We start from the raw sequence: 25,428 nt of genomic DNA, 5'->3' as shown, positions 1-25,428 counted from the left end.
CCAAGTGGTGTGATGTTTGGCTTCCCATCGGTTTCCTCCTGTAGCTAGAATGTAACTCGCTTCGGCCAAACACGCCAACGCTGAAAACTTTAACCGCAAATTACTCGTAGCAACATCGCCCTCACCCCCCCCCCTACTCCAAAAACTTGGCAGGACCCTGCTGAAAAAGAGTCTGAGACTCAGTGAGACTTTCCCGGGTGAAACGAGCATCATATAATGGATACTAAAAAAGAAAGTCCATTACAGGTGCAGTCTTAATTTACTCTGAATATTTTTTGCGCCAGAACATTTCCAATTAAACATGGATCAGCAACGTGCACGTAGACCACAAATATGCGGCAAGATCTGTGGTGTGCAAAGAGGCGTGAAACAGTACACACGTGGAATGAGACTGAGAGCAGGAGGAACGCACGGATCAGAGAACACGCACAATTTAGAGGCACCATGCGGCTGTAAGGTGAAGTAAGTGGACTTGGGCGGGCCACGTTACTAGAAGTGATGATGATGGCCATTGGTCGGAACTAATAATGGAGAGGCAGCCAAAGGGGAACAACGCACACGATAGGGCCACCACCGTGGAGATGGACTGATGAAATCCGCCGGTGTGCAGAACCTGGGATGAGCATCGCATTGCGTGACCGCGGGATGTGGCGACGCTTTGGTGGGTCCTGCAGCAGTGGATAGACCACGGCTGGCGATGACTCCAAATTGCAATGTTTGCAACGTGTGGTTCTCTTTACGCGTGTGCTATTTTTGGCGAATGTTTGTTTCTGTTGTGAGCAGCACTTAACACAAACGTGCGTGCAGCAGCAGCGCGAGCAGCCTCCACAGGCTCACCTGCTCAAGCGCTCATTTGCACCATTGTAATGGCCTGGGGCTTTTGTCTTCGCGAGCAGACACGCACGCCTGCTCGCTCGCACGCTCGCATGCACGTCCGGTCAGCTCGCCGGCCAGTGAGGTGAGACCCGGGACAAGCTGCCGGCTTAGGGTTACGCTCGCAAGGATAGGAAACTCCCCCGCGGCAGCGCGTCGCTCACGCGAGCGGCTTCCCCTTGCTGCCCTGCCGCGTCAGCCTTCCATCTCGCCCGGAGGGTCGCGGAGCGCCTCGGCTGCTGCTGCTTCTGCTGCTGTTGTTGTTGTTGTTGATTCTCTGGGCGTGGTGGGCGCACGTGCGTGGGGCCCGTGCGCCGCAGGGGGCGTGTTCGGTCATTGGTGTGTAACGCAGGTGTGAAGTGTCGGTGTGTAATACAGGTGTGAAGTGTCGGTGTATAATACAGGTGTGTGATACAAGTGTGAAGTGTCGGTGTGTAATACAGGTGTGTAGTGTCGGTGTGTGACGCAGGTGTGTGTGACGCAGGTGTGTGACGTAGGTGTGTGTGACGCAGGTGTGTGTGACGCAGGTGTGTGACGCAGGTGTGTGTGACGCAGGCGTGTGCGATGCAGCCCACAGCGAGCCGGTCGCTCTGGCAAAGTGTGACTCTCGTCCAGGTCTGCTCGGCGCTGTCGCCACCTGGGTGCAACGAAGTAAAACTTCCTGCCAGTGGCCAGGAGGTGGCGATGCAGCCAGTGGGTGTGAGGACCTGTCCGTGCGGATCGTTGAGTGGATGACCTCTCTTACGTGCGGGTGGTTTTATTTTATTTTATGTGTGTGTGGAGTTATTCAACTGCGCCGAATTGCATTTGTATCGTTATTGTTGTTTCATAATAAAGAGCGGTCCATTTATAAATAGATACCCCAGTGATTGATAATGACCCCCTTGACATTTTTCTCAGCAGCTGATTTAAATGTTGTGAAAGCAACATATAAAAACATAGAACTGCATCGAGATTCTGTTGGGAGACATGTGGAGGCTTTGACTTGGAATGTTTGCCCCTATTGTTTTAGTGGGGGTGTCTGTAAGTGGAACACCCCGGTGCAAGAATGTCATTTATTAGTGCAGGAAAGCCCCCACGAATCTCAAGACTCGTTTTTCAGGAGGGTCCTGCATTGGGATGTTTGGTCAATTTCAATGTTGAGGGGCTTGTGGTATAAAAGCCACTCTTACGAGACAGCACTCGGATGTCCGCACGGATGGACTCACGAATCCACTTGCTCTGCTGCCACACCTTGGCCACCTCGCGTCTCAACGGCTTTGGGCGTTTCACTTAAATCTCCTAACAGATCCACCAACCCCCACCTCCCGAGCGCGCTGGATCACATGCGCAGTTCCTCGTGTGTGTGTGTGTGTGAACTGATGGGGGGGCGGGAGCGGTGGCGCAGTGGTTAGCACGCTGTGCCGTGAACCTGGTGACCCGAGTTATTTTCCCGCTCGTGACCAATATCAGTAGCGAATAGTTCGACTGTTCCTGGTTCCCCCATAGGTTGACTCAGCCTTAAATTACTTCCTGATGTGGCGTGTAAAGATCAGAACCGGAGAGACAAAGGCGGCCACCCACCGTCTCGTGTGCCGTGCCGGCCTTCACAGGTGCTCGCTAACAGCACTTGCCCCAACAGGCTGTTAAAGGCTACACGGGGGATCTTTGTATGTTCGACTGATGAGTGTGCCTTTGTGCAAGTGAGTGTGCATGCCCCAATAATGCAAGGAGAGACAATAAAAACCTGCCACAATGCTCCATTGATGTTTACATTCAGGTGGCAGACCCTACCTAACCCCACGGCGGACAATAATATATGCAAATATTTGTATTCCTGTCTTAGTGTAACTATATTGTGTAACCTTAAGAATGGAGATGATGTACTATGCGGTGTGTGTGTGTGTACCCAAGTGCTGGGGCTGCAACGATTATAATCCCTATAAATCCCGCGGGGCGTATCAACCGTACAACACTCCGTCTGCTTTCGCAGTGGACGTTGCAGATCGAAAACCAGTTCGGCCGTCGAGTGCCGGGGGGCCCCGTGCTCAAATGGGGCTGACGCACGTCACCAGCGCCCCCTACTTGGAAGCTACTGCAGGTTGCCTGTGAAGCCGAGCGCCTTCGTGATAGCCCCCGCACTACAAGGATGGCACAGACGCCAATTGTACAAAATTATAACCTTTCATGTTACGCAGCGGGGAGAGGTGAATGGCGGGATGGATGAGGGTGGCAGAGGGGGATACGTGACCGATAGGATGACAGGGTTGGCAGTGGCAGGGGTGGCATGGAATACGGTGGTCGGGTCGACGGACAGTTTCCAGCGGGGAAGGGGAAAGTTCTGCACTTGAGATCGAACCCAAGTCGTGCAGACGTCTCGGTGGAGGGAGTGTGAGGTGGCTCCATCCAACGTCTGGTGGCTGAGCGTTGCGGTGCACGTGTTTCCCGGAGTGGACGCTGTTTTATCGCCGTTTGTTATTCATTAAACGGCTGCTTGACTTTGTCCCGAGTGGTGGTGACTCGAGAAAATAGATTGAGAGCGATTTACGGAGCCAACGGCGCTCTGTAGCCGAGAGTACGTGTGAATGAATGAATGGACACATTGCATCATCCGCCAAGGCCTTTGCTAACCCGTAGTTGGTCACTTGTGGTGAGGTTAAAGTGTGGGTATCCTTCCAACTCCATCACCCCCACGGCAATAGTTCCCGCCTGTACCTGAGTGGCTTTTGAGAGAGGGAGGCCTCAATCCCCGTCGCTCCGTGCACTGGGCACGAAGGCGACTTTTAGCCCTGCACATTGATCGTGAACCCCTTCATGTTGGCATCTCCAACCTTAATTCATTGTCATTATTCTCAACATCGCTCCATAAAACACTGCCTCCTCACCAGCCTCCCGTCAGTCCTCCCCAGTCAGTGGCTGCTTCTGCATTCCGGAACAGATTCACCCCGACACTATGATGTGAATGAGTGAGTGGGAAAGCGAGTGAGTGTGAGTGAGCATGTGGGTAAGTGGGATAATGGATAAGTGGGTGAGTAAGTGATTAAGTCGGTGTGCAGGTGAGTGAGCATGTGGGAAAGCTGGCTAACCGTGTACGTCAGGGGTGGGGAACGTCCGGCCCGCGGGCCGTATGAGGCCCGCGAAATCATTTGGTGTGGCCCTGCCAAGGCAACCGCAGGCGGGACTCGAAATTCAATAAATCTAGGAGCAAACCTGGAAAAGCAGTTGCGAGTAGCAACATCATCAATAGCAGCTAACATCACACGCCTCACCAAAAGAGAAGCAGTTCCAGCCATCACATTAGAGGTGAGTTAATTAAATGTTTGACCAAATATAACAAGCTAATTTTTTTGTTGATAATTTTGTATGGCCCGCGAATGATGTTTTAAATATCCAAATGGCCCTCGGCAGAAAAAATGTACCCCACCCCTGGTTTACGTGAACGAGCGAGCGATGGAGAGTGAGAGCGTGAGCGAGTGCGGTTGTCTGGTTAGGTGAGTGAGTGAGCGCGTGAGCCGGCTGGCAAGTGAAATAAGCGAGTGCGTGCGCGGTTAAGTTCGCGAACAAACTCTGAACCCGTCGCGTAACCCGGCGGCCACGCTGCTAAATGCCGCTGCACCGAGATTCATCGGCCACCGCCTCTCGCCCCGTCTCTCGTCCACGTCAGGACAAGGACGCGTCGGGCGCCACCGTGCTGCACCTGGCCGCCCGTTTCGGACGGCGCTCCGTGGTGCAGTGGCTGCTGCTGCAGGGCAGCGCCGGCGGCGGCGCCAGCGACCCGCTAGGCGTCACGGCGAGCGGCGCGCTGGCCGTGCACTACGCGGCGGCGCGCGGGGACCTGCCCACGCTCCAGCTGCTGCTCGCGAAAGCCCCGCAGTGAGTGGCCACCCCACCGCCCACCCGCCGCACATTACCCACCACCAACCACTCGGCTCCCCCCCCCCCCCCCGCCCAAGGTGTCATCCTCCGCACAATGCACGGAGAGAGCACAATCGCGTTACGACGACGGTCGGGAAACAAGACAGTAAATGCATCCCCGGCAGAAGGCCATCGTAGCCGTACACCTCGACGTGTCGATGAGATTTTTTTTGAAAGGTTTATTATTCTTGCCGATGGCCTGAGAGGTCAGAGGTCAGAGCGCTGAGCCGGCACCACCTGAGGTCCCGAATTCGAATTGGTGACGCGGCGCCGTGGTTTGCATGAGCCCTGGTGCAAGAAATGAAATGGGGCCCCTCCATCCAATTCTCCTTTTTCTTCGTAGCCCGGCCACTGGGCACCTACGGAGGGGTTACAATAATGAATTCTATTATTACTTGGAAAGTACGATACGCGGTTGTAATTACTCTCCCCACCTTCCGCGGAAGCTTCCAGAAGGAATTGAGTAATAGCAGAATGTGTTGGCATCAACGGCATTGGTTACAGCGACCTTTGATCAATCCCGTACCTTATCGTGGACCTGTGGACCGATCCCTTTACCTTGAAGGAGTGTGTGGAACAGAAGACGTTTGTATTCAAGGCAATTCATTGATAGGGATTTATGGCCAACTGCTACCTGGAATACACCCGATCTCGTCACTTTTCAGAAACTAAGCCGGACTAAGTCTGCACGGTGGTCGAATCGTTGACCACCACGCACGCAGCTCGTGAGAGGCTGCTGCAGGGCTTCGATGTGGGCAGCAGAGGGCAGAGCGGCAATGTCCACGTTGTGCTGTACCTCTATGCCCCCTGCCTTCACCAACCCGCACTGACTGGTGTGATGAAGTACGGTCAAAATAACCCACACACTATGTGTAGAGCCTCATCCAGCAGTGGATTATTCACTAAAAACTAAACTATTTTGATGATACCAGGTAAGGCCCACTGAGCTATCGAGCTCTTTTTGTCGGAAGCAACGTGGCCACATGATAGCTCAATGAAGTGGCTTATTACGTGTAAATGTATAGCAGACAAATACTCTAAGCGCATGTTGAATGTAAATGTGGAGGGAAAAATCAGAGGACCCGGATAAAAATCCACACGCCCACAGGAAGAGAGGCACATTTACAGCAGGCATCAGAGGTCGAAATTGAACCCATGAACCTCATGTATACCAGGCGAGGGATGTAACATCGTTGTGCATAATGTTCACAAGTTCCTTGATAGGAAACAGTCACAGGCAGCAGAGTAGAGGAAGGCCTTGAGCCCAGGCTTGGACAGGGGGCAGGGAGTCAATGGCATGGATGCTCCAGGTGGAGAGAGAAAGGACTTCCTCCCATTGAGCGGAGGTTGACGGAGGGGGGCTGAGAACACGTGGAGGGAAGTAGAGCGAGATGAGAGCGGAGAGGTACGCAGGGGCAATTCCACGGAGGATTTGATGACACAGGGGATTATTTTGCGTGTTTATTCGGGATCGGATTGTGAGTAGTCAGCGTAGGGATCTGGTAATTGGGGTAATGTGGTCTAATTTCCCCGAGTCGCCGAGGAATCGTGCAGCCGTATTAGGAAACATTTCAACTAATAATGTACAGCCCCTCGGCAATTCGTTTTTCTCTCCACATTTAGAATCGGCGTGCGTTTAGAGTATTTTGGCTGCTATAAATGTCCACGTGATAAGCCACTTCATTGAGCCGTTATTTGTGGCTGGGCGGCCTCTGAGAATGAGCTATGCAGTTCAGTGGGCCTTACCCGGTAAAATAAAAAATAGTTTATAATATTAATGCAATTTGTAACGCGCGCAAATTTGCGGACGGAACGGCCGCAACTCCGACACGATGGAGGCGATGCTGCGGATGTGCAGAGGGGATGGACAGCGTTCTAGACTGTGCGGGGGCCGTGACTGTCCCGGATCTTGGTGTCGAGAGGAGGTCGTGAGTCGCACTGCGAAGGCATCTGCCTTGCGCTGCGCTGCAAATCGCCAATAGCTTTAGTTTAAATCCACTGCTTGGAGAAGGCCTCCCCGTGTCGTGTCGGTCGTGGTGAGTGTTTTACCACACGTCGTCACGCTGGTCTCAGTATATTTCGGCATGCTGGTGGTTGGTGAAGCGGGAGTGCCCAGGAACTGATTTGGTTATCGCTCACCGATGATGTTAGCCGTGGCAGGCAATCGAAGTGATGTCGCTCGGATTTTTGTGCATTGGCGTTCTCCACTCCGCCCTGCCCGCTGCACCCATGTGACTCAGTCGTGTCGTTGATTTCAAGAGAAGGCCACTTTGTGGTCTGGTATCAGGATGACCACGCGATGCCCTGAAAGAGGGCCCACTGTTTTGCAGTGGCCATGGATAAGGAAATATTTAGTTTGCATTGCCGCTCTGTAAACAAGTTCCATCTTATCTGAAAATCCTGGCTAAAGCGTTTACATGACTTAACCTATTAAAGAGTCGGTTGATTCATCACCTGTAGAGTATATAAATAGGGCCCCCCCCCCCGCTTAATTTTGCTGCGTCTTAAAAACAATAAAAGTAACGTTGATTTTTTTCCACCGTATGGCGCTACGTGACTCAGATGAAGCCGTCGTCGTGTAGATTAAGAATTGACGCCGGCGATTGCCCCCCCCCCCCCCCCGCGTGATGAACACGGACACGGCTGCGTTATGTTCAGCCGCTAAACGGTTAACGATTACGGGCGGGCCAATGCGATGGCTCCGGGCTGGCCGCGCTTAGCGCAGTAAGAGGTTTACGAGGACTTAGAGCCACGCTGCTCTGCGCTGTCTGCGTAGAAGTGTACACACAGACACGCACACGCACGCACACACACGCGCGCGTGCGTGCTCTCCGGATTGGGAATTCCAAACCCCCATACACGCGGAGTCCTCGCGTGAATCATTGCGGCTCGCGTGCTCTAGCGTGGCTCTCTGGGTAACCTACTCATGTGGCCGTGGCTCGCGTGATGGACTGCGGCATGTGGCTCATTTGGCTCGCGCTCGCTCCCATGGCCTCACGGTAACTCACTGCGGTTCGTGTGGCGCCAGAGGCTCATGCGGCCGACTGGCTCGCGTGGGTCATTGGGTCATGTGACTGGCTGAAGGAGCCCATGGCATCGGGAACAAAACGTAAAGCGGAGACATGGGTTTGCCCGTCGAGGAGAGTAAGTGGGTTTGGGTAGGACACGTCGTGTCGAGGAGAGACGATGGCAAGCAGATGGATGAGACTGATGACGACCACAGGGGTGATGGAGCGATGGGACACTTTAACCCTTTCCCGTTCCGAGACGTCACAAGCCGCAGAGTGGGTGTCCCGTTCACTGCTGAATCTAGGAACGCGCAAGCGGTTGGCGTTAATTTTATTTAGAGAGGCGTAGCGCCGATGTTTTTAAAGGCGTTGTAGTCACCGTAGAGAACTGTAGTGACACGACCGCACTCGATGATCGACGGAGCCAAACTGTGCCACACGCCCTCCCGCATGGCCTTGTGGGAGCCATGGTACATCTTCTGACCTGATGACGTACCGATAAAGCTACTTTATTTTATCTTTTACGCGCACGTCGTCGCGACGGAATGGGAAGGAAGAGTGATGACGTACACGCGCGTCGTGGGAATGGGACAATTCATCAGTGAGATGAATTATCGCAAGGTGTGAGGATCTCTCCACCCAGGAGACGGGCTGTCGCTGATGATGATGATGATGATATCGTGCAGCATACAAAACGTGACATTGAATAATAATGGAATGGTAGCGGCCAAGGAACGGAATGCGTCCGAGAAGATGCCGACAGAGGAGAAGGAGCAATAAAATCCGTGCACGTGCAATGGGTGCTGGGTAAATTAGTACATCGCAGGATCGTCAGAGGTGGCGGTAGCTAATGGAGGCCTTCATCTAGCAGTGGATTGACCATGGCTGATTGTTATTGAGCGAAGGTATTTTTATTATATTAATGCATCTCATAGTTACTAACAGTGCCATTTGTTATCATCACAGCACACTGATGGTGATGTGCTCCTTTTCTAGGCTATGGATAATTATCCACAATTTAGCAGAATTGACCGACACCGAGCCAAATGAAGGCATTCTTAGGAGACCAGAGTTTTATATTGAAAGGGTCACAGTAGCCATGCGTGGTGTAGCTGGCAAGTCCCTTCACGATTATCAGCAAAACAAACTTTATTCTCGATTTGGAAATTCGAGTTCACTTAAGACAACTCCTACGTGAATTAATTATTCAAGTTCTCCAGCATAGTACATGTCCCCAGGCCTGACGGTAAATCTACAATCTGTAAGGCGATCCGCCGCGTTTGGTTATTTTAAACCCGTTTAAGCGACAGCGTCGCTTGACCCAGGCCGGGCTGAGGAAGTCAGACAGACACTCCAAGGCAAAGATCCTGAACCATTGCTGCCATTCTCTCGGACTCATTACACGCAGCAGCGCCGGCTCTGCCCTCTCGTAAAGCCCTCGCAGAGCCCCGGGGCCGCTGTCGGCGAGGACGGAGCAGGCCGCCGGACGTACAAGAATACCTCGCGGGGGGAATTATCTTACTGAGGGCTCTTAAGAGACACGGTTCAATAAGGAAGAGCATTTTTCTTGCAAGCTTAACAAGGCAGGTGCCACTTCTGTGGTCGTTACTCATCAATCGCGACAATGGACGAAAGACGTTGAGTCACGTGAACGAATAAAGTCTATTTTGCTTTAACCAGGCGAGAAGTAAAGATATCGGGAGAGACGTATTTGCAAGAATGGTGGAGAGCAGAGACGCGAGAAGGTAGCAGCACCCGCAGCGTTGCCTGGCAGCAGCAGTGCATGGTGGTCACCCATCCATGCACTATCCCGGCTCAAGCCTCCTTCGCGTCAGAAGGCTGACCGGATCGAGGGTGCACATCGGGTGCGTATACAGCGCTCGGCAGAAAGTTAGCGGCATCATGCGCCGGCCATGCAGAGCAGCGCGGATGCGCCTTCTGCCATAATCCGCGATGGAAACTCGACACAAAGCCACGCAATTCCAGCGGAATGCATTCTTTTGCAAATCCGCGTGTAATCTCGACAAACGGAGCACTAATTGGGTTCAAGGCACAATGTCTCGTTTATTCGTGGCGCGAGAGCTTCATTGTCGCGGGGCCATTTGGTGATGTGCCGTTTTAAAGGGGATTACATGTGGAGGACGTTGTGTGTGCCTAGCCGCCGCTTGTCTTTGTCTCTCCCCGTGTTTGTCCTCGGTCTGTTTGGTGGGATTTACTCGTTTTGTTTCTCTCTCCATTGCGCGTATTTTCAAGGTCTGCGTTTTAACGAGAGCGAGGGAGAGAGGCGTCTCCTTGTGTGTAATTACTGAAGCGCCAAATTGTCGGTGATTACCGTCACAGCGCTGACGGGGGTGCACGTCGTAGCCACGGTGCCACCGCGGGCAACTCTCACTCGTCACGTCGCACCGTGCACGGGGCCACGTGACCACAAATCTCCTGTACCTCCGATGGATCCCAATGAAATCCTAGATCAACTATCGGATCACCTTCACTGTCTTCAAGATCCTCCATTGACTCGTCCCCTGCCTAACTCTCCCCTGTCATCTCACTCTACTCCCCTCCATGCACTTTTCTATTTTTCACGTCCAGGCTCAAGACCTTCCTATTCTCCTCTGATATATGACTGTCTGTCACATTTATTAACAATATGTATTTAACATAGATGCACCTACGTTTTCGCCCGTGATCCACGTCCCCTCTGATGTGTACAGCAACTTCCGGTGTAGTTAAATTTACTTACTCTGTAACTCCGAATTGTATCGTAATTGTCCGATCAAACATTAACGCATTCCATGCGTGGCAAGGAAGTGTCCCTTCACATCTCAAGGAGCCGACAGCTCACTTTTTAACCTTGCTGTCCACTCAGTCAGCTGATCAAATACAACGCACGCAGCCAACGCTCCTCGAGTGACATTGGCTGGTTTTGTGTTGCAGATGCGCGACCTGTTAACGTGGGATTGCCCTTCCTATGAACTTGGACAAAAGATTAACCAAACAGCGACATGTTCATTCGTTATAATGTTGTAATATAAATCAGGTGGAATAAATATTTGTTTTTGGGAGCGTAAGTATGCGGCGCAAAGGTTCGTCTGTTGCTTCAACTGCTTTGGCACGTATGCCGAAACTAGAGATGGGTAATGCCGATGATGGATGGAGCGGTGGTGCAGTGGTTAGCGCACTGCGCCAAGAACCTGGTCACGGTTAGCGTCAGTGGCAAGGGAAGTCTGAACTGGGTCTACACCCCCCCCCCCCCCCCTTCCTTGAGGAACCCGCACTGACCCTGTGTGGTCAAGTACGGTCAGCCGCGGTGACTGAGTCAGGAGGCCTTCCTCTTCCAACAGTGCGTTGACAAAGGGTGACATTACTATGGTGATAATTGTGGTGCTGGGGCTGTTACTGATGGTGGTGTTGGTGGTGGTGTTGTGGGTGGTGGTCTTGGTGGTGGTAGTGGTTTTGGTGGTATTGGCAGTAGTGGAGGTGGTGATGATGATAATGATGTTCTTATGGTGCTTGAGATGACAATGATTTCTGAACCGACCCTGCTCGATTCAATCCCAGTGAGATTCATGGCCTGGCCTGACATCGCAACTGCCGTAACAACTTAAAGGCGCTCATTAAAAAAAAACTCTCAGAACTTTCTCCACTCTCTTTCTCTCCGCTGCGAGACGCGTGCTCTGTCGTTGTAAATCTGTGCAGCACAGTCGGACGCAACCCTCCCGTGCCTCGCCTCTACACCGCCCCAGCCGGATTCCTTCACCCCGAACAACCTCGCGACGACACCGACCCACGCTGGCTGTCCTTCAGCAACATAGTTTTGTAACGTCCTTGTTTGTTTGTTTACTAACTTGGCAATTTATCGGACATTTCAACAAGCCCGTGTCTCTTTCTGCTAATGAGGGGGCAGGGGGGGGCGGTAAGGTGGGGGGGGGGGTGTACCGGACGTTGGCGTGGCGACGGGAGAGCCGGGGGGGGGCGTGCATGGACAAAGGCAGAGCGCAGTGACGGCTTGTGCCAGCGCGCATCAAACTTTAATGAGCGGCCCATGACTGGGCGGGTAGCGTCACCTGCCTGGCTGCGGCGATTACCGCGGCCCGCCCACGAGCGTGAGAGCGTGTGAGCGAGTGAGCGTGAGAGCGAGTGTGGGTGAGTGAGAGCGAGTGTGAGTGAGTGAGCGTGAGAGCGAGTGTGAGCGAGTGAGCGTGAGAGCGAGCGAGTGTGGGTGAGTGAGCGTGAGAGCGAGTGTTGAGTGAGTGAGCATGAGAGCGAGTGAGTGAGAGTGAGTGAGTGCCTCTTGCGAGCGCAGGGTTGTCTTGTTTCTGTGACGCTTTGTAGCTTTAGACGTTGAATAGCAAGCCCATGGAGTGCGTTGGGAAGGTCTCTCATGATTTGTCGTCGCTGCACTTTCAGGGTTATTTTATTTGACATTCATTTTTGTGCACTTGCTTCTCAACAGCCTACGACTTGTCGCAGCCTGGAGACAAAGAGCTTTATAGCTCATCGGATTCCTCCTGTATGAATAAATATTCTGATTGTGATAGCTATTTGAATGGGTGAACACCAACCATGACAGCTTGTTATGGAGTGTGGGGCTATGTTGTGGGCAGCACAGGACAGTGAAGCAATATCGATGCTTGTACTGCACTTCTATGCTCCCATGCTCTCTCCCCGCCTTCACCAACCCATACTGACGAGCACGGTGAAGCGTAGTTGAATATCTCACGTGATCCGCACGGCATGGGGAGAGCTTCATCCAGCAGTGGATTGCCCAATCGGGCCATGCGTGTACATGCACACAATCGGGAGGTGGCTGTGGAAGAGCTCCAGGCGCTGGGATCGAAGTGCCGAGCTGGATCTCAACACATATCAGGCGAGGCAGGGGGGGATAGAGCGTTGCCCCCTCTCCGCCGTGAGATTTCGGGTGGCTGGAACCAACTGGGCCAAAGCCGCCACCGACGACGCAGCACAGATTGCCCGCCGCGACGCGCGGTTTTGCGGACACGCCACTCGGCAGCCCCCAGCGAGAGATAGAACAGAAATGCGAGAGCCCCCTTTTGCGGAACTCTGAATTATTGAGCAGGATAGTGGCGGGTATAAATAGGCCGAGTGATGTGAGAGTGTTTCCACGGGTCTTCCCGTTACGAGACGCCCCGTCAAAGGGTTCCTGGCCGCGGTGGTTCTCGTCAACGGGGTTCGACGGCCCTTCTGTAGCGGCGTCTGCCTATGCACGGTGCGGTCCGCTCCACTGCTGGATGGGGGGCTGGGTGAGGACCCCTGCCCAAGCCGTGCGGGTCGCGCGGGGCTACCCGACCGTACTGCGCCGCCGCTGGTCAGCGTGGCTTGCCGAAGGCAGGGGTCATCGATGTGGCAGCGTGGAAGTGCAGTCCAGCGCTGCAGTTAGTCTTTGCTGCACTGGCCTCTGCTGCCCACCTTGGAGCAACGCAGCAGCACGGTGCCAACCGGTTTGTTCACGGTGCCAATCCGTCCAAGCACTCGCCAGCACTGGCGGAGCCAGTGGGGGCGGTGGGGTGGCACGTGCCCGCCCCCCCCCCCCCCCGCAATGATCCGATCGAAATCTTTAATTTAGATCGGATCATTGGGGGTTATTAGTAATAAATCGGCATTTTGCGACCTCCACTGCCACTGTGTAGCATATTATTACGTGCCAGGGACTTTGAGATGATAGGACAATAGTCTGAGTCCATAATTGGCAATAAGTAACGGCAAAGCGGTTATAAGTGGCTCACAGAATTGTGCGCAGTTGCGTATACAGAGTCCACGACTTCCCTGAAGGCATTCACCTTCAGCGAGCGTGATGCCGATCACACAACGCGGTTCGAATTCGACCTTCGATTGATGGCTGCGCCATCGCCGCACACGCATCGAATAAAAAGCAAGGGACAAGTCCTTACTTACTAACAACTCCTATCATTTTTAATTGCTGGAGGGGTTGCCCCCTCTACCTGAAAATCCTGGCTCCGCCGTTGCTCGCCAGGTTCACGCCTGCTTAGCTGTCAGGGTCAAATGAGAACGGGCGCGCTCTGGGCTGTCTTGTATCATCGAATTTAATTTAAAATATATTTTATTTTTTTATCAGTAACTATTCTGTCGCACTGTGGAACACAAATTGCTTGGTCAAACTTTGCGGCGGCTTTTGCGTTGATTTAACATCGTGAATGCCTCGGATGTATTTCCACGTTCAATTCGTGCTCGAGTGCCGGGTTGGCATTTGCGTTGCTGCTGCTGCCGGAAAGCCGCGATGGTTTCCGCTTGGCCAGGACAGAGCGAGCAAAGTTGCCATCTGTTGGTAAAGTCACGCCACTGCATGATTTCCTATTCTCTGTGTACAGCACGGTACAAGAAGTCCCCGCTTAACGCGGTAGATGCGTCCCTGAAAAGTGCCACGTTGATCGACACATGATTTCCCCGTTGTAATCTAGTGTCTGCAGGAGCTGCGCAGACAAACTCCCCACGCCGCTGAGGAGCGCTCCTCCGTGTACCCGGCACGTGGCGATGCGTGGAATCGTTTATTCTATTGGACTCTTTATGTTCACAATACAGTACGTGGTGGAATTGTGCACGTAAAAATTGCCGACTCTCAATTAATATCATCGTTGTCATCGTCATCATCAGCCGTGATCAATCCACCGCTGGATGAAGGCCTTCCTGAGCCACCGCCACCTCTCACGATCCTCTGATGACAACAATCCACCCAGCACCTGCAAAGGAACTGATCTCACAACTCCACTTCCTTGGTGGATGTTCCATTTGGACACTTTCAATTCCTTGGCTTGCCACTCCATTCTTACTCTTGACCACCTTCCATCGTCCGGCTCAGCCCTCTGACCTCCGAGCCATCCAGCCACCTCGTTTGTCATGGTAACAGTAAACATATATATATTTTAAATGTTACCGCACCTTTTTGCGCACGCACACATACCCACACACACACACGCACATACACACACCCACATGCGCACACACCCACACGCAGGACACTGAACAGCCGCACGGGTGCGGGAGCGACGCCGCTCTACCTGGCGTGCCAGGAGGGCCACCTCGACTGTCTGCAGTACCTGGCGACGGAGTGCGGCGCCGAGACGAGCGCGCGGGCCAGCGACGGCATGACGGCCATGCACGCCGCCGCGCAGATGGGACACGCCACGGTCATCGTGTGGCTGGTGCGGCGCTGCCCGGCGTGGGGCGGGGCGGGGGGCAGAGCGAGGAGAGGGACGCCGCCGGGACGCGAGAGACGCACGCGGGAGGTCTTGGGTAGGGTGGGCCCCGCTAGGGTGGGCCCTGACAGGGTGGTGAGGCCGGTAGAGTGGGCCCTAGTTGGGTTGGCCCAGTAGGGTGTCTCTGGGTAGGGTGGGCTCTGACAGGGTGGGCCCTAGTTGGGTTGGCCCAGTAGGGTGTCTCTGGGTAGGGTGGGCCTGGGTAGGGTGGGCCCTGACAGGGTGGTGAGGCCAGTAAAGTGGGCCCGAGTTGGGTTGGCCCAGTAGGGTGTCTCTGGGTAGGGTGGGCTCTGACAGGGTGGTCCTGACAGGGTTGGCCCTGTCAGGGTGGGCCAGGTAGGTTGGGCCCTGACACTTGCACCCACACAATGGCAGGCTGGACTGTTTACATTTTAATGATTTCTTGAAAATGAAAATGGGAAAGCAAAACTGAAAATTGGTCCAAAAGGAACGTGGAGATGTCCATGCTTCTAATTACAATGCGAGGTATTGACTATGGAACGTACGCAAGTTGAATACATCGTGGTCACTGTTAAGACGAGTATGTGGGCTTGGGCAGGATAGGGTAAGCAACGTGGGAATTCAGAAAACAGCAGGGAAGCATTGTAGATGTCATCAGAAAGGAACAGTTACGATGGCGGGGGGGAGGGCAGGTGACCAAGACAAGAATTGCAGTGACACCCTCTGAGAGGGGTACTTGAAAGATGTCACCCGAATGCTCAGGTGATCCTTGAAGAATGCGTGTTGACTGTTACAAGGAGGGAAAGCCAAAAGATGAGATTACGAGCATGCCTCGGAGGTCCCCTTCCTTCGCATGGTGGGGGTTTGACCGCCGGCGCCCACGTGCGTTCACGGCGAGGTTGGCGAGTGAGCCACTGATCGAAGCGGGCAGTCGCGTCGCCACGTGACCCGTGGTTTGAGATGGGTGACCGCAAGGTGCATTGTGCAGATTTTGCCACAGCTGCAAGACCCATGAGAGAGCAAGGAAGCGATGTCAGGGTGTGTTGGCAGCAACAGCATCGCTTGTGACCGCCTCCTGACCTCAACAGCATTGCGCCATCTTCTCCATCGCAGCCAAATCGTACTTCCCATAAAATCATGAAATCTTTCCGCCCCCCCCCCCGCTGCGTCCGCCCTCCTCTCCGAACCTCTCCGCAACCGCCTCCCCGCCGCAGGTGAGCTCCACGGCGCTGCGTCTGAGCGACACGGACGCCGACGGCGCCACGGCCATGCACTTCGCGGCGAGCCGGGGCCACGGCACGGTGCTGAGCTGGCTGCTGCTGCACGGCGGGGAGCCCACGCGCGACGCCTGGGGCGGCACGCCGCTGCACGACGCCGCCGAGAACGGTCACCTGCAGGTAGCGGCGGCCGAGGACGCTACCGTCGAGGACGTTGCCGTCTGGTTTCGTGGCTCGTCGAGGAGCGCGAACCACCATCGCCGGTCGTCCTCGTGGCAGCGGCGGATTTTGGCTCGGCCGTCGCGCAAAGATGGTTACCGCATCGCGCTCTGTCAGATGCGCTTCTGCGGCCGTCTGGAACGCTCTTCGAAAGCCACTGGAGCTATGCACTTTTGAATCTAGATTGAAAACGAATTTCATTAGAGCTGCTTTTTGTGTTTTCGCTTGTTTTCCTTCTCCCGCACCTCCGCTTCGCACGGTTGGCTGCTTACTGTGCGAAAGAAGTTCAACATCCATACACATGCGTGTTCATTCAACATCCATACACATGCGTGTTCATTCAACATCCATACACATGCGTGTTCATTCAACATCCATACACATGCGTGTTCATTCAACATCCATACACATGCGTGTACGGTCATCATCTTCTGGGGTGCCGCTGAAGCCCGTCTCATTAACTTGGCCTCCTGCTCCCTGCACACGTGTCTCACCCATCATGACCCGCGCTCACTGATTTTTCCCGTAACGATTAACTTCCACATTCCATTCCGAACTTCCAAGTTGTTCACCCTATCCTCCTCCACCCTGCACGTGTCCCCTAACCTATCGCAACCTCCTCTTACGAATGACATCTCAAAGCTCTTTACTGACACGTTTTATTGCGAGCTTAAAAATTTGCCAAATGTGAAACATTACTCGCGATTTTACTTGATTGGCAAACACATAGTCGCCTGCCGCCCCCTACTGTCACAAACTTAGCGAGACTCTCCTGAAAAGAGCCTTCTCGCAGTGAGATTTACCCAGGGTGAACAGTTGTGGGGAGCGGTAGTGTAGCGGTTAGCGCGCTGGGCTAAGAACCCGGCGACACGGGTTCGATTCCCGCTCACGGCCAACACCAGTGACGATTATCTGAACTGGTCCCGGGCCTCCCCTAAGTCGACTCAGCCTCAAATGAGTACCTGTTGCGGTGTGTAAACATCGTCACTAGGGAGACAAAGGCGGTCGGGCGTGGTACTGGCCACCCACCCCCTCGTGTACCGTTCCGGCCTTCATAGGTGCTCGCTTCAGCACTTTCCCCTACGGTCTGTTAAGGCTATACAGGGGATCTTTGTCTTTGTGTGTCTTTGTGTGTGTTCGTGCAGCAATGAGCAGTGCGCCAGGTGGCTAAAACAACTTGGCACTGTAGGGGGCACAAGTGGTGCATCTCGGCTGTTATCTCACTCGGTCAACCCGTGGCACCTACATGTGTCCCGTGACCTTGAAGTGCACATGGCCTGGCGCAAGCGCCGTGGTGACGTCACCGCCACTTAGTGGCGAATGGCGGTTGTTGTTGTTTGTGCGGCGCTGCCAATGGGGAGCGGTAGTGTAGCGGTTACCGCACTGCGCTACGAACCCAGCGACCCAAGTAAAACATTTCCGCTCATGGCCAACACCAATAACGAGTATCAGAACTGGTCCTGGGCCTCTGCCTCGGTTGAATCCGCCTGAAGTGAGTGCGCAGTGTGATGTGTAAAGATCAGCACTGGGGAGACAAAGGTGGCCGGGGCGTGGTGCTGGCCACCCACCCCTGTCGCTTGCTGCACCGGACTTTGTAGCTGCTGGCTAACAGCGACTCGCCCCGGCAGTCTGTGTGGGCCCGGAGTCGGAGCTGCGTGCGGCTCTTGAGGGGGGGCTGCTTCACGACGACGTTTATTGAAGGCCAGCACCGTCTTGGATTCACCAACCTCAGCGCATTGCGGCTCTTGAAATATTGAGTTGTTTTTTTTGTTACCGAATTCGAACAAAAAACTGACGGTTCTATGTTAGGGGCCGTCGATAAAAGACGTCACAAGATTTTGGACGATTTTTTACCCCCCCCCCCCCCCCCTTTGTCACGCGGCATCACAAAAAATCAGACCCCCCCCCCCGCAAATATGACATCACAAAGCTCTGCCCCTCCCAATTTGTTTTTAACATGCTTCAAATCGCTTTAAACTATTGTCATTGTAGTGCGTATTTAATGTTGCGCTGCACTCTGATGTTGTAGGAGAAAACATCAAAAAGTAAAATTAATTAAGTAGAACGTGTTGTCTATATTTATTTAAAGTTACGCATTTTCATGTTATGTCACATTTCTCAAACCCCCCGCCCCCCCATCGTCACACATCGTCACAAATGTCTGACCCCCCCCCCCCCAGGTGCGTGACGTCATTTATGGACGGCCCCTTATTTTGGCTGCCGAGCCCTGGTGTAGGCTATAACGGGGGGGGGGATGTTTGCCGTTGCAGTGCTGCCAGATCCTGGTGGTGAACGGCGTGGATCTGCGCGTGCGCGACAACGACGGCTGCTCGGCTGCCGACTTGGCAGAACACAACGGGCACGCGCGCTGCGCCAAATACCTGCGCACCGTCGAGAACATGGTGAGCGGCGTGGCGGTGAGCGGCGTGGCGGTGACGATGGGCAACTCACGCAGCAGGTGCCGCCCCGTGTCACGGTCGCCATGGGCGAGACGCGGCGTGGACCGGCGCCATAGGCAGCCGGAAGACGCGCATCCCCAACGTGGGTTCTTGGTTGTCAGTCTCCTTTGTCCAAAGTTGTATCCCGACTGCCGTGGACTTTGTGTCGTAAGATGAAGAATCAAATTGGAACTATCGCAGAGCAGCGCGACCATTCGTGTCAGAGAATGGACCGTTGAAGCGGACATCACAGAGTTACCTCTGAGGTCCCTTCAAGTGACAGCCGATCCACAGGGTAGAGGGAGTCACTTTCCCTCCTAACCTTGCTACTGAAAGTATTGTCTGTCGCATGATAGCCAAGCTGGTGTTTTTAATTTGATTATTTAATAATCAGAACCAACTTTGGTGCCGTCGATTATTGGCGCATTGGTGACCGGACAGAGTCCATCAACTCACCACACTTCAGAACCCTGTTGAATCACAGCGGCTGAAACCTGGATGTGAACCGATGAATCTCAGTGATACCTGTTCAGCGCTCTGCCCTCCGCGCCACCTCCGCCAAGTTGACTCTCACACGACGGCTCTTAAGACGAAAAGTGAATGTGAAAGTGGGTGAGTGCTGCCAGTTAACCCAAGGTCAGCGGCCAACGCTGTTGGTGCCTTCACACCTCGCCGTCGCCTCCTTCCCTTGTGCTAGATCCCACAGCTGTTGCAAGGCCTACACGCAACCCTCAAGGTCTGCTCTTAAAGTTTCTCTGCATCCGGATTCTTTTTCGTTTATCCCGAAGTTGCTGACAATGCCACACAGGAGACTGCGGGTTTGCGAAGCGTCTCACGCCGTGACCGCTTCTCGCGATCTCGTGCACGCGCGCGTCGACAATGCTTGAGACAAAGTGGAGATTTAACTTTCGATGAAATGAGTACCGAGTCGGGGGCATCCCCTAGGTTGCCTCGGCCTCAAATGAGTACATCCTGGTAAGGGGCTTCCTCTAGGCTGACTCGGCCTGAAATGCGTGATGTGGCGAGGGGCTTTCCCGGAGGTTGACTTGGCCTAAAATGAGTACTCGGTAAGGACCTTCCCCTTGGTTGACGCAGCCTGAAATAGGCACACAAGTCAACTAGCCCACGTCTCTCTGTAAACGTTGTTTCGGGCATCTAACGCCGCACCGCACGAAGCGTTCCGTCGGCTCCCGTCTGTTGTGAGCGGGGTCCCTCCCGCACGTCACCGTAGAGACACGGACACCGCGTCCCCTTTGCTGTCCCCGTGGGATCTGGCTCGGGCTGTTCAGCTCACGCAGCCGCGAGGCCCACGGCCACACCAGACTCTCGGCGCCGCCACCACCGCTGTCACCGCCAACACCAACACCGCCACTGCCACCGTCACTGTCGCCGCCACCGCCGCCACTACCGCCGCCACCACCGTCACCTTCGTGGTGGCGGTGGCTGCCATGTGCCCGCTCGCCCTGTTTGCGTTACACCGCCTCGCCCGCGCGGCTGTTTGCCGACTCTGGCGGCATGCGCAGGGAAATGTGAACGGCGCTGTAATTGTAGCACCTGTTTGTTTGTGTTTGACGTTGCGTGGGGCGTGTGCTCGCACGCGCGCGATCCTTCGTGCGGTTCGTGCAAGTTTACGTCACCGCTTGACATCCGCGAGCCTGGTTGTGCAGTGCGTCACTGGGTAATTAGTTTATTCTTTTTAATCCTGACCGACGTCGCTTTGGTGGAGCAAGCAGCTTGCAGAACATTCAGAGATGGCTTCGTGGCTTCTTCAAAGCGACTTGCGTCGGCATTATTTGAGATTGAGATTGAATTGCACTGCCCTGCTGTTAGACCTGGTTTGAGGTTCCACCTTTTGTGTGCTGATCAAATAGTAATTGTTCATTTGATAGCACATTCACTCAGGATATCGAGTGCATGTCTGCGTGATTTACTCCTCCAATAAACCTTGTTTGCGTCCAACTCAAGTCGAAGTGGTTTCCGGTGGTTGAATTCCACATTTCTGTTGCAGCAGTCAGTACTCCACGTGTCAACTTCTCACAATTCCACATGAACCAGGACCATTCTCTAATAGACTTGACATTCACCAAGGCTGCCCCAGCTCAGTTTGACACTTAGGCTTTTGCAACCGATATTATTCATAATAAAGGCTTGATGGGTTAGATCGCTGAAGTACAAACGTGTCGTTCACCCCGTCACCACCCGACACGGCCAACCAGCAAGGTTTGTCACGTAAACAAAACGCGCCAATTAGTTACCGCTTCAGCCCATCGGTGTGTTGGAGAGTAAATCCACAACATTTACAAGTTGCTGGTAATTACATTCAGCATCATTGGGCGATTTTGCCCTCGCAACATAATAAAATAATAATCATTATTATAACGTTTGTCTTCTCAGAGCCCAGAGAGCAGAATCCTGGCGCGTGAATATTCGATGGAAGGTCTGGCGACCACCGATCCCGACCACCCGTCTGCCAAGTCTGCTGCTGCCGCCGCTGCAGCGGCAGCAGCAGACTCGTCGACCTTCGACCCCGACGCCGGCACCGTTACCGACCAATCGGGAAGCAGGGTCGACGGGTCGGCGGTCCTGCGGGCGTACCTGGACCTCCTCGACCCCGACGAGAAGGTGGCGGTGTTGGCGAGCGACCGGCCGGACGGGGGCGAGGGGACGGCGCCTGCCGCGTCGCGAGGCGCCCGCGCGGAGCGCGTCAACCCCGTGGAGGTGCTGCAGAGGAGACGCAGCGAGCTGAGACCCGTGGTGACGCAGGAGTCGCTGGGCAGCGCCCCAGACAACGTAAGCGGGCGCCGATCGCGGCGTGCGATCGCGGCGTGCGATCGCGGCGTGCGATCGCGGCGTGCGATCGCGGCGTGCGCGTGAATGGGTGGAGCGGCTGAGCGCGCACTGTGACCCAAGTTCGTTTTTTCCGGCCACGGCTGACGTCGCCAACCCACGCTCATCGGCGTGGTAACAAACAAAAAAAAAACGGTTCCCTTAACCAGCTCGGCCTGGGGAGGCTAGCAGCCCGTCCACGCCTCTCCCACCCGTCAGCCTTGTAACCATCGGGTAGTGGTTGGCGAGCACGTACATTCGGCGACATTTAACCCTAACGGCTAAAACTGAATAAAATGGTAACCATTAACTTTTATTGAGACGTGCCAGCTCGGTGGTGGGCTGTCACCTGCGGGTGGCGTGGAGCTGTTTGTGCGTTCATCCTTGCGTGCGTACGTCCATCCCATGTGATGGGCAGCAAACGAATGCGCAGCCCGAACAGAGCAGCTGTTTTGCGCCGTGTGTGTCCACGGGACCCAGCGTGCACAGGGGGATTGTGGGCGCTGCTGGCCGCACTGCGTCACAGTCAAGACAAGACAAGCGGGCTGCCAGCCACATGAGAGTAATGTTCATCGTGTGACATTCAAGCTGATGTTTTAATTCTCCTAGCTGGATTTAGCCAGATTTTATGAGATGGGTTTTTTTTGTGCATTTATTGGTAGCCCGGCCGAGGCCACGACTCGCTATGCTTGAGAACCCGGCTTCACGTGTCGTTTTTATAATGTCATAATATTTTACTATCGCCTCTCGGCATCCTTCAAGGGCCATCGTAGCTCATCGCGAGCGGTGCAACACGCGCGCCCGCACGTGTCCGCGCGTGCGTGCGTGTGCGCCCTCCCTCCAGCATCCCCGTGTCACACGCTCCTCGACCCGAAAACAACGAGCGAAACGGCCGTCACCGAGAATCCTACCCGCGCCGCCCGCCCGGTACGCACCAGTGCGGTAATTAAATTTTTTAGTAGCGAGGAAGGGGTTACGTTTCGCCTGTCCCGGATGAACCGTGTTGCCGCCCCGGCACGCGCGCACGCACAGACACGCGCACGCAGACACGCACGCAAACACGCACGCAGACACGCACGCAGACACGCACGCAGACACGCACGCAGACGCGTGCGGCATTTCTACCACACATCCAGCCAGGAGCGGAGAGAGAGACGGACGGTCTTCAGGTACGGAGCCCCTCGCACGCGCCGGTCTGCCGACCCCCGGGCAGGTGCTCGCGCTGTCTGCTCGAGAGTTCGTTGACAATGCGGGCGAGAGATCGCCGAGTTGACGTGTCTGCCGTCCTCTAAGTGAGGCGACGGCAAAGTGCCGTGGAGAGGTCCTCGTCTCCTGCCTGACAGCCTCGAGTCAGCGATGGACATTCCACGTTTCTGTGGCAGGAAGGGCCACTGCTGAAACGGAGACCTTGATTGGAATATAGCGACGTGCAGCTGTACGGGAAGGTACTTGTGTGTTTGCACATCCTGTAAGAAATGTACGATGAACAAGGGATATTGTAATGATGATCATATCATGTGATGATAATGATGATGATAATTTACAGAGCTTTTGTCAAGTCCAGCATGAATGAAGGCTGTCGTTGGGTGGGATTTTTTTTTTTGGGGGGGGGGGGGGGTGTTTGACCATACTTCACCACACGGGTCAGTGCCGATTCATGAAAACGACTGGGTCAGATTTCACTCGTCGCTGACGTTCGTGGCGGCAGCGTCGTGGTCTCGGGTGGCCGAGCTCGGAGTGCGTTGCGCTGTCCACTGCTGCTGCTCCACCCTTATTGTGTGTCAGGCGGTGTGTGTGTTCGTCACGTAAGATATTGTTACTGTTAAGACAGCACTGGCCAGGTGATACTGTAAGCACAATTCAAAATACGTACCTCGCGGTGAGAGGTTGCCAGTGGTTGTCAAATCAACAGGGATGTCCCATCCATAAGAATGTGGAATTTCCACCTTTGGCTCAGTGCTGCCCGCAGAAATGAACGCCACCCCAAGTTCAAGTTTAATCGGAATTCACCGATTATATCAATGGACTTTGCCCTCAGTATCACCCGTGTTCATGCTTGTTCAATCAATTAGATTTAATATCCACGATCAAATTACCTTTAACGCGCCCGATCTCATATCTCGCAATCTCAGCAAGCCGGAGAGCGTAGGTTGGTAATTAAATGGGATAATTATTGGACGGAAAGGTAGATGGGGACACAGTGATGGATTCTTGAATCTATTTGTGTGGAGTTTTGAGCGATACGCCCTCTCATAAGCTCGGTGGGTTTTCTCTGGGGTCTCCGGTTTCCTTCCACGTGAAATCAAGCACTTGCTAATGGTATTGGCCAGACACCTCAATGCAGTAGAGGACCCTCTTGAACACGTCTTGGGACCCAGGCTATGCTGTGCAATATTATTATAATAGACATTTTGTCGTGAATCGGTTGAGCGGTGGCGCAGTTTTATTCCTGGCCATGGGTGACACCAATTACTACTAGTTAAATATAAACCCATCCCGTGGCCCCCAACAAGTCCAGAGCACCCTTGCGCAGAACCCCATGGCACAGGGAGGCTTTCATCCAGCAGTGGATAGATTTAATACTCTCCATGACTAGAGCATTTACAAACCAAACGACATCAGTTAACATTTCATACTCTATGGTACCTACGTGACTTTACCGAAAGAACCAAAGAGTATGGATTCCTACAGTCACGGAAGCTTCAAATCAAGGAGGTAACATTTCAGTTTTTTTTTATTTAAATGACTCGCATCCTTTTATATATATTTTTAGACGGAGGCACCCATCGTCGTCGTTCTCCCAGGTGTCCTCCCAGGTGTCCTCCCAGGTGTCTCCCAGGTGTCCTCCCAGGTGTCCTCCCAGGTGTCCTCCCAGGTGTCTCCCAGGTGCCTCCCAGGTGTCCTCCCAGGTGTCCTCCCAGGTGTCTCCCAGGTGTCCTCCCAGGTGTCCTCCCAGGTGTCCTCCCAGGTGTCTCCCAGGTGTCCTCCCAGGTGTCTCCCAGGTGTCCTCCCAGGTGTCTCCCAGGTGTCCTCCCAGGTGTCTCCCAGGTGTCTCCCAGGTGTCCCCCAGGTGTCTCCCAGGTGTTCTCCCAGGTGTCCTCCCAGGTGTTTTCCCAGGTGTTCTCCCAGGTGTCCTCCCAGGTGTTCTCCCAGGTGTCCTCCCAGGTGTCTCCCAGGTGTCTCCCAGGTGTTCTCCCAGGTGTCTCCCAGGTGTTCTCCCAGGTGTCCTCCCAGGTGTCTCCCAGGTGTTCTCCCAGGTGTTCTCCCAGGTGTCGCCGTGGCAGGGCGAGCCGCTCACTCTCGCGCCTTGGCCGTGTGCACCCGCAATGCCGCTAGCCCCGTCGCTAACCGTCAGGCGCATGCATCGTTGTTTACTCGGGGCTTTTTAAAATGTTGATTTTGGCAGTATATTTATTTCTGTCTTTTGGTTTTGTTTGCTTTTAATTACTGTTGTTATTCTTTTTTAATTTACTGCCCGCTTGTGTGCGCTCGTGTACCTGTTGTGACTAATGTGTGTACCGAGCGGAGTGGGGTCTGCTTCCTTAGAGTCACTTCCACCACCATCGTCACCACCCCCACCATCACCACCACCGCCACCACCATCGCCACCATCACCAACCTCATCATCACCACTGTCACCACTACCGTCGTCACCACCCCCGCCATCACCACCATCGCCACCACCGTCGTCACCACCCCCACCATCACCACCACCGCCACCACCATCGCCACCATCACCAACCTCATCATCACCACTGTC

The 25,428-nt window shown here is 54.2% G+C and overlaps 1 protein-coding gene across 1 annotated transcript in view; it reads left to right on the top strand.

The window, feature by feature from the left end:
- The window catches only part of ESPN (espin), a 61,190-nt gene that overhangs the window by 4,699 nt on the left and 31,063 nt on the right, over nt 1–25,428 (top strand). The window contains 6 exon segments of the mRNA XM_078611264.1: nt 4,517–4,725; nt 14,767–14,953; nt 16,183–16,365; nt 18,675–18,806; nt 19,540–19,578; nt 21,237–21,632. Coding sequence (XP_078467390.1) covers nt 4,517–4,725; nt 14,767–14,953; nt 16,183–16,365; nt 18,675–18,806; nt 19,540–19,578; nt 21,237–21,632 — 1,146 coding nt within the window.

The sequence above is a fragment of the Lampetra planeri genome, chromosome 36 (assembly GCF_965212315.1).
Source record: "Lampetra planeri chromosome 36, kcLamPlan1.2.h2, whole genome shotgun sequence".
NCBI classification, from domain to species: domain Eukaryota; kingdom Metazoa; phylum Chordata; class Hyperoartia; order Petromyzontiformes; family Petromyzontidae; genus Lampetra; species Lampetra planeri.
This window is presented reverse-complemented; position numbering and strand designations above follow the sequence as displayed.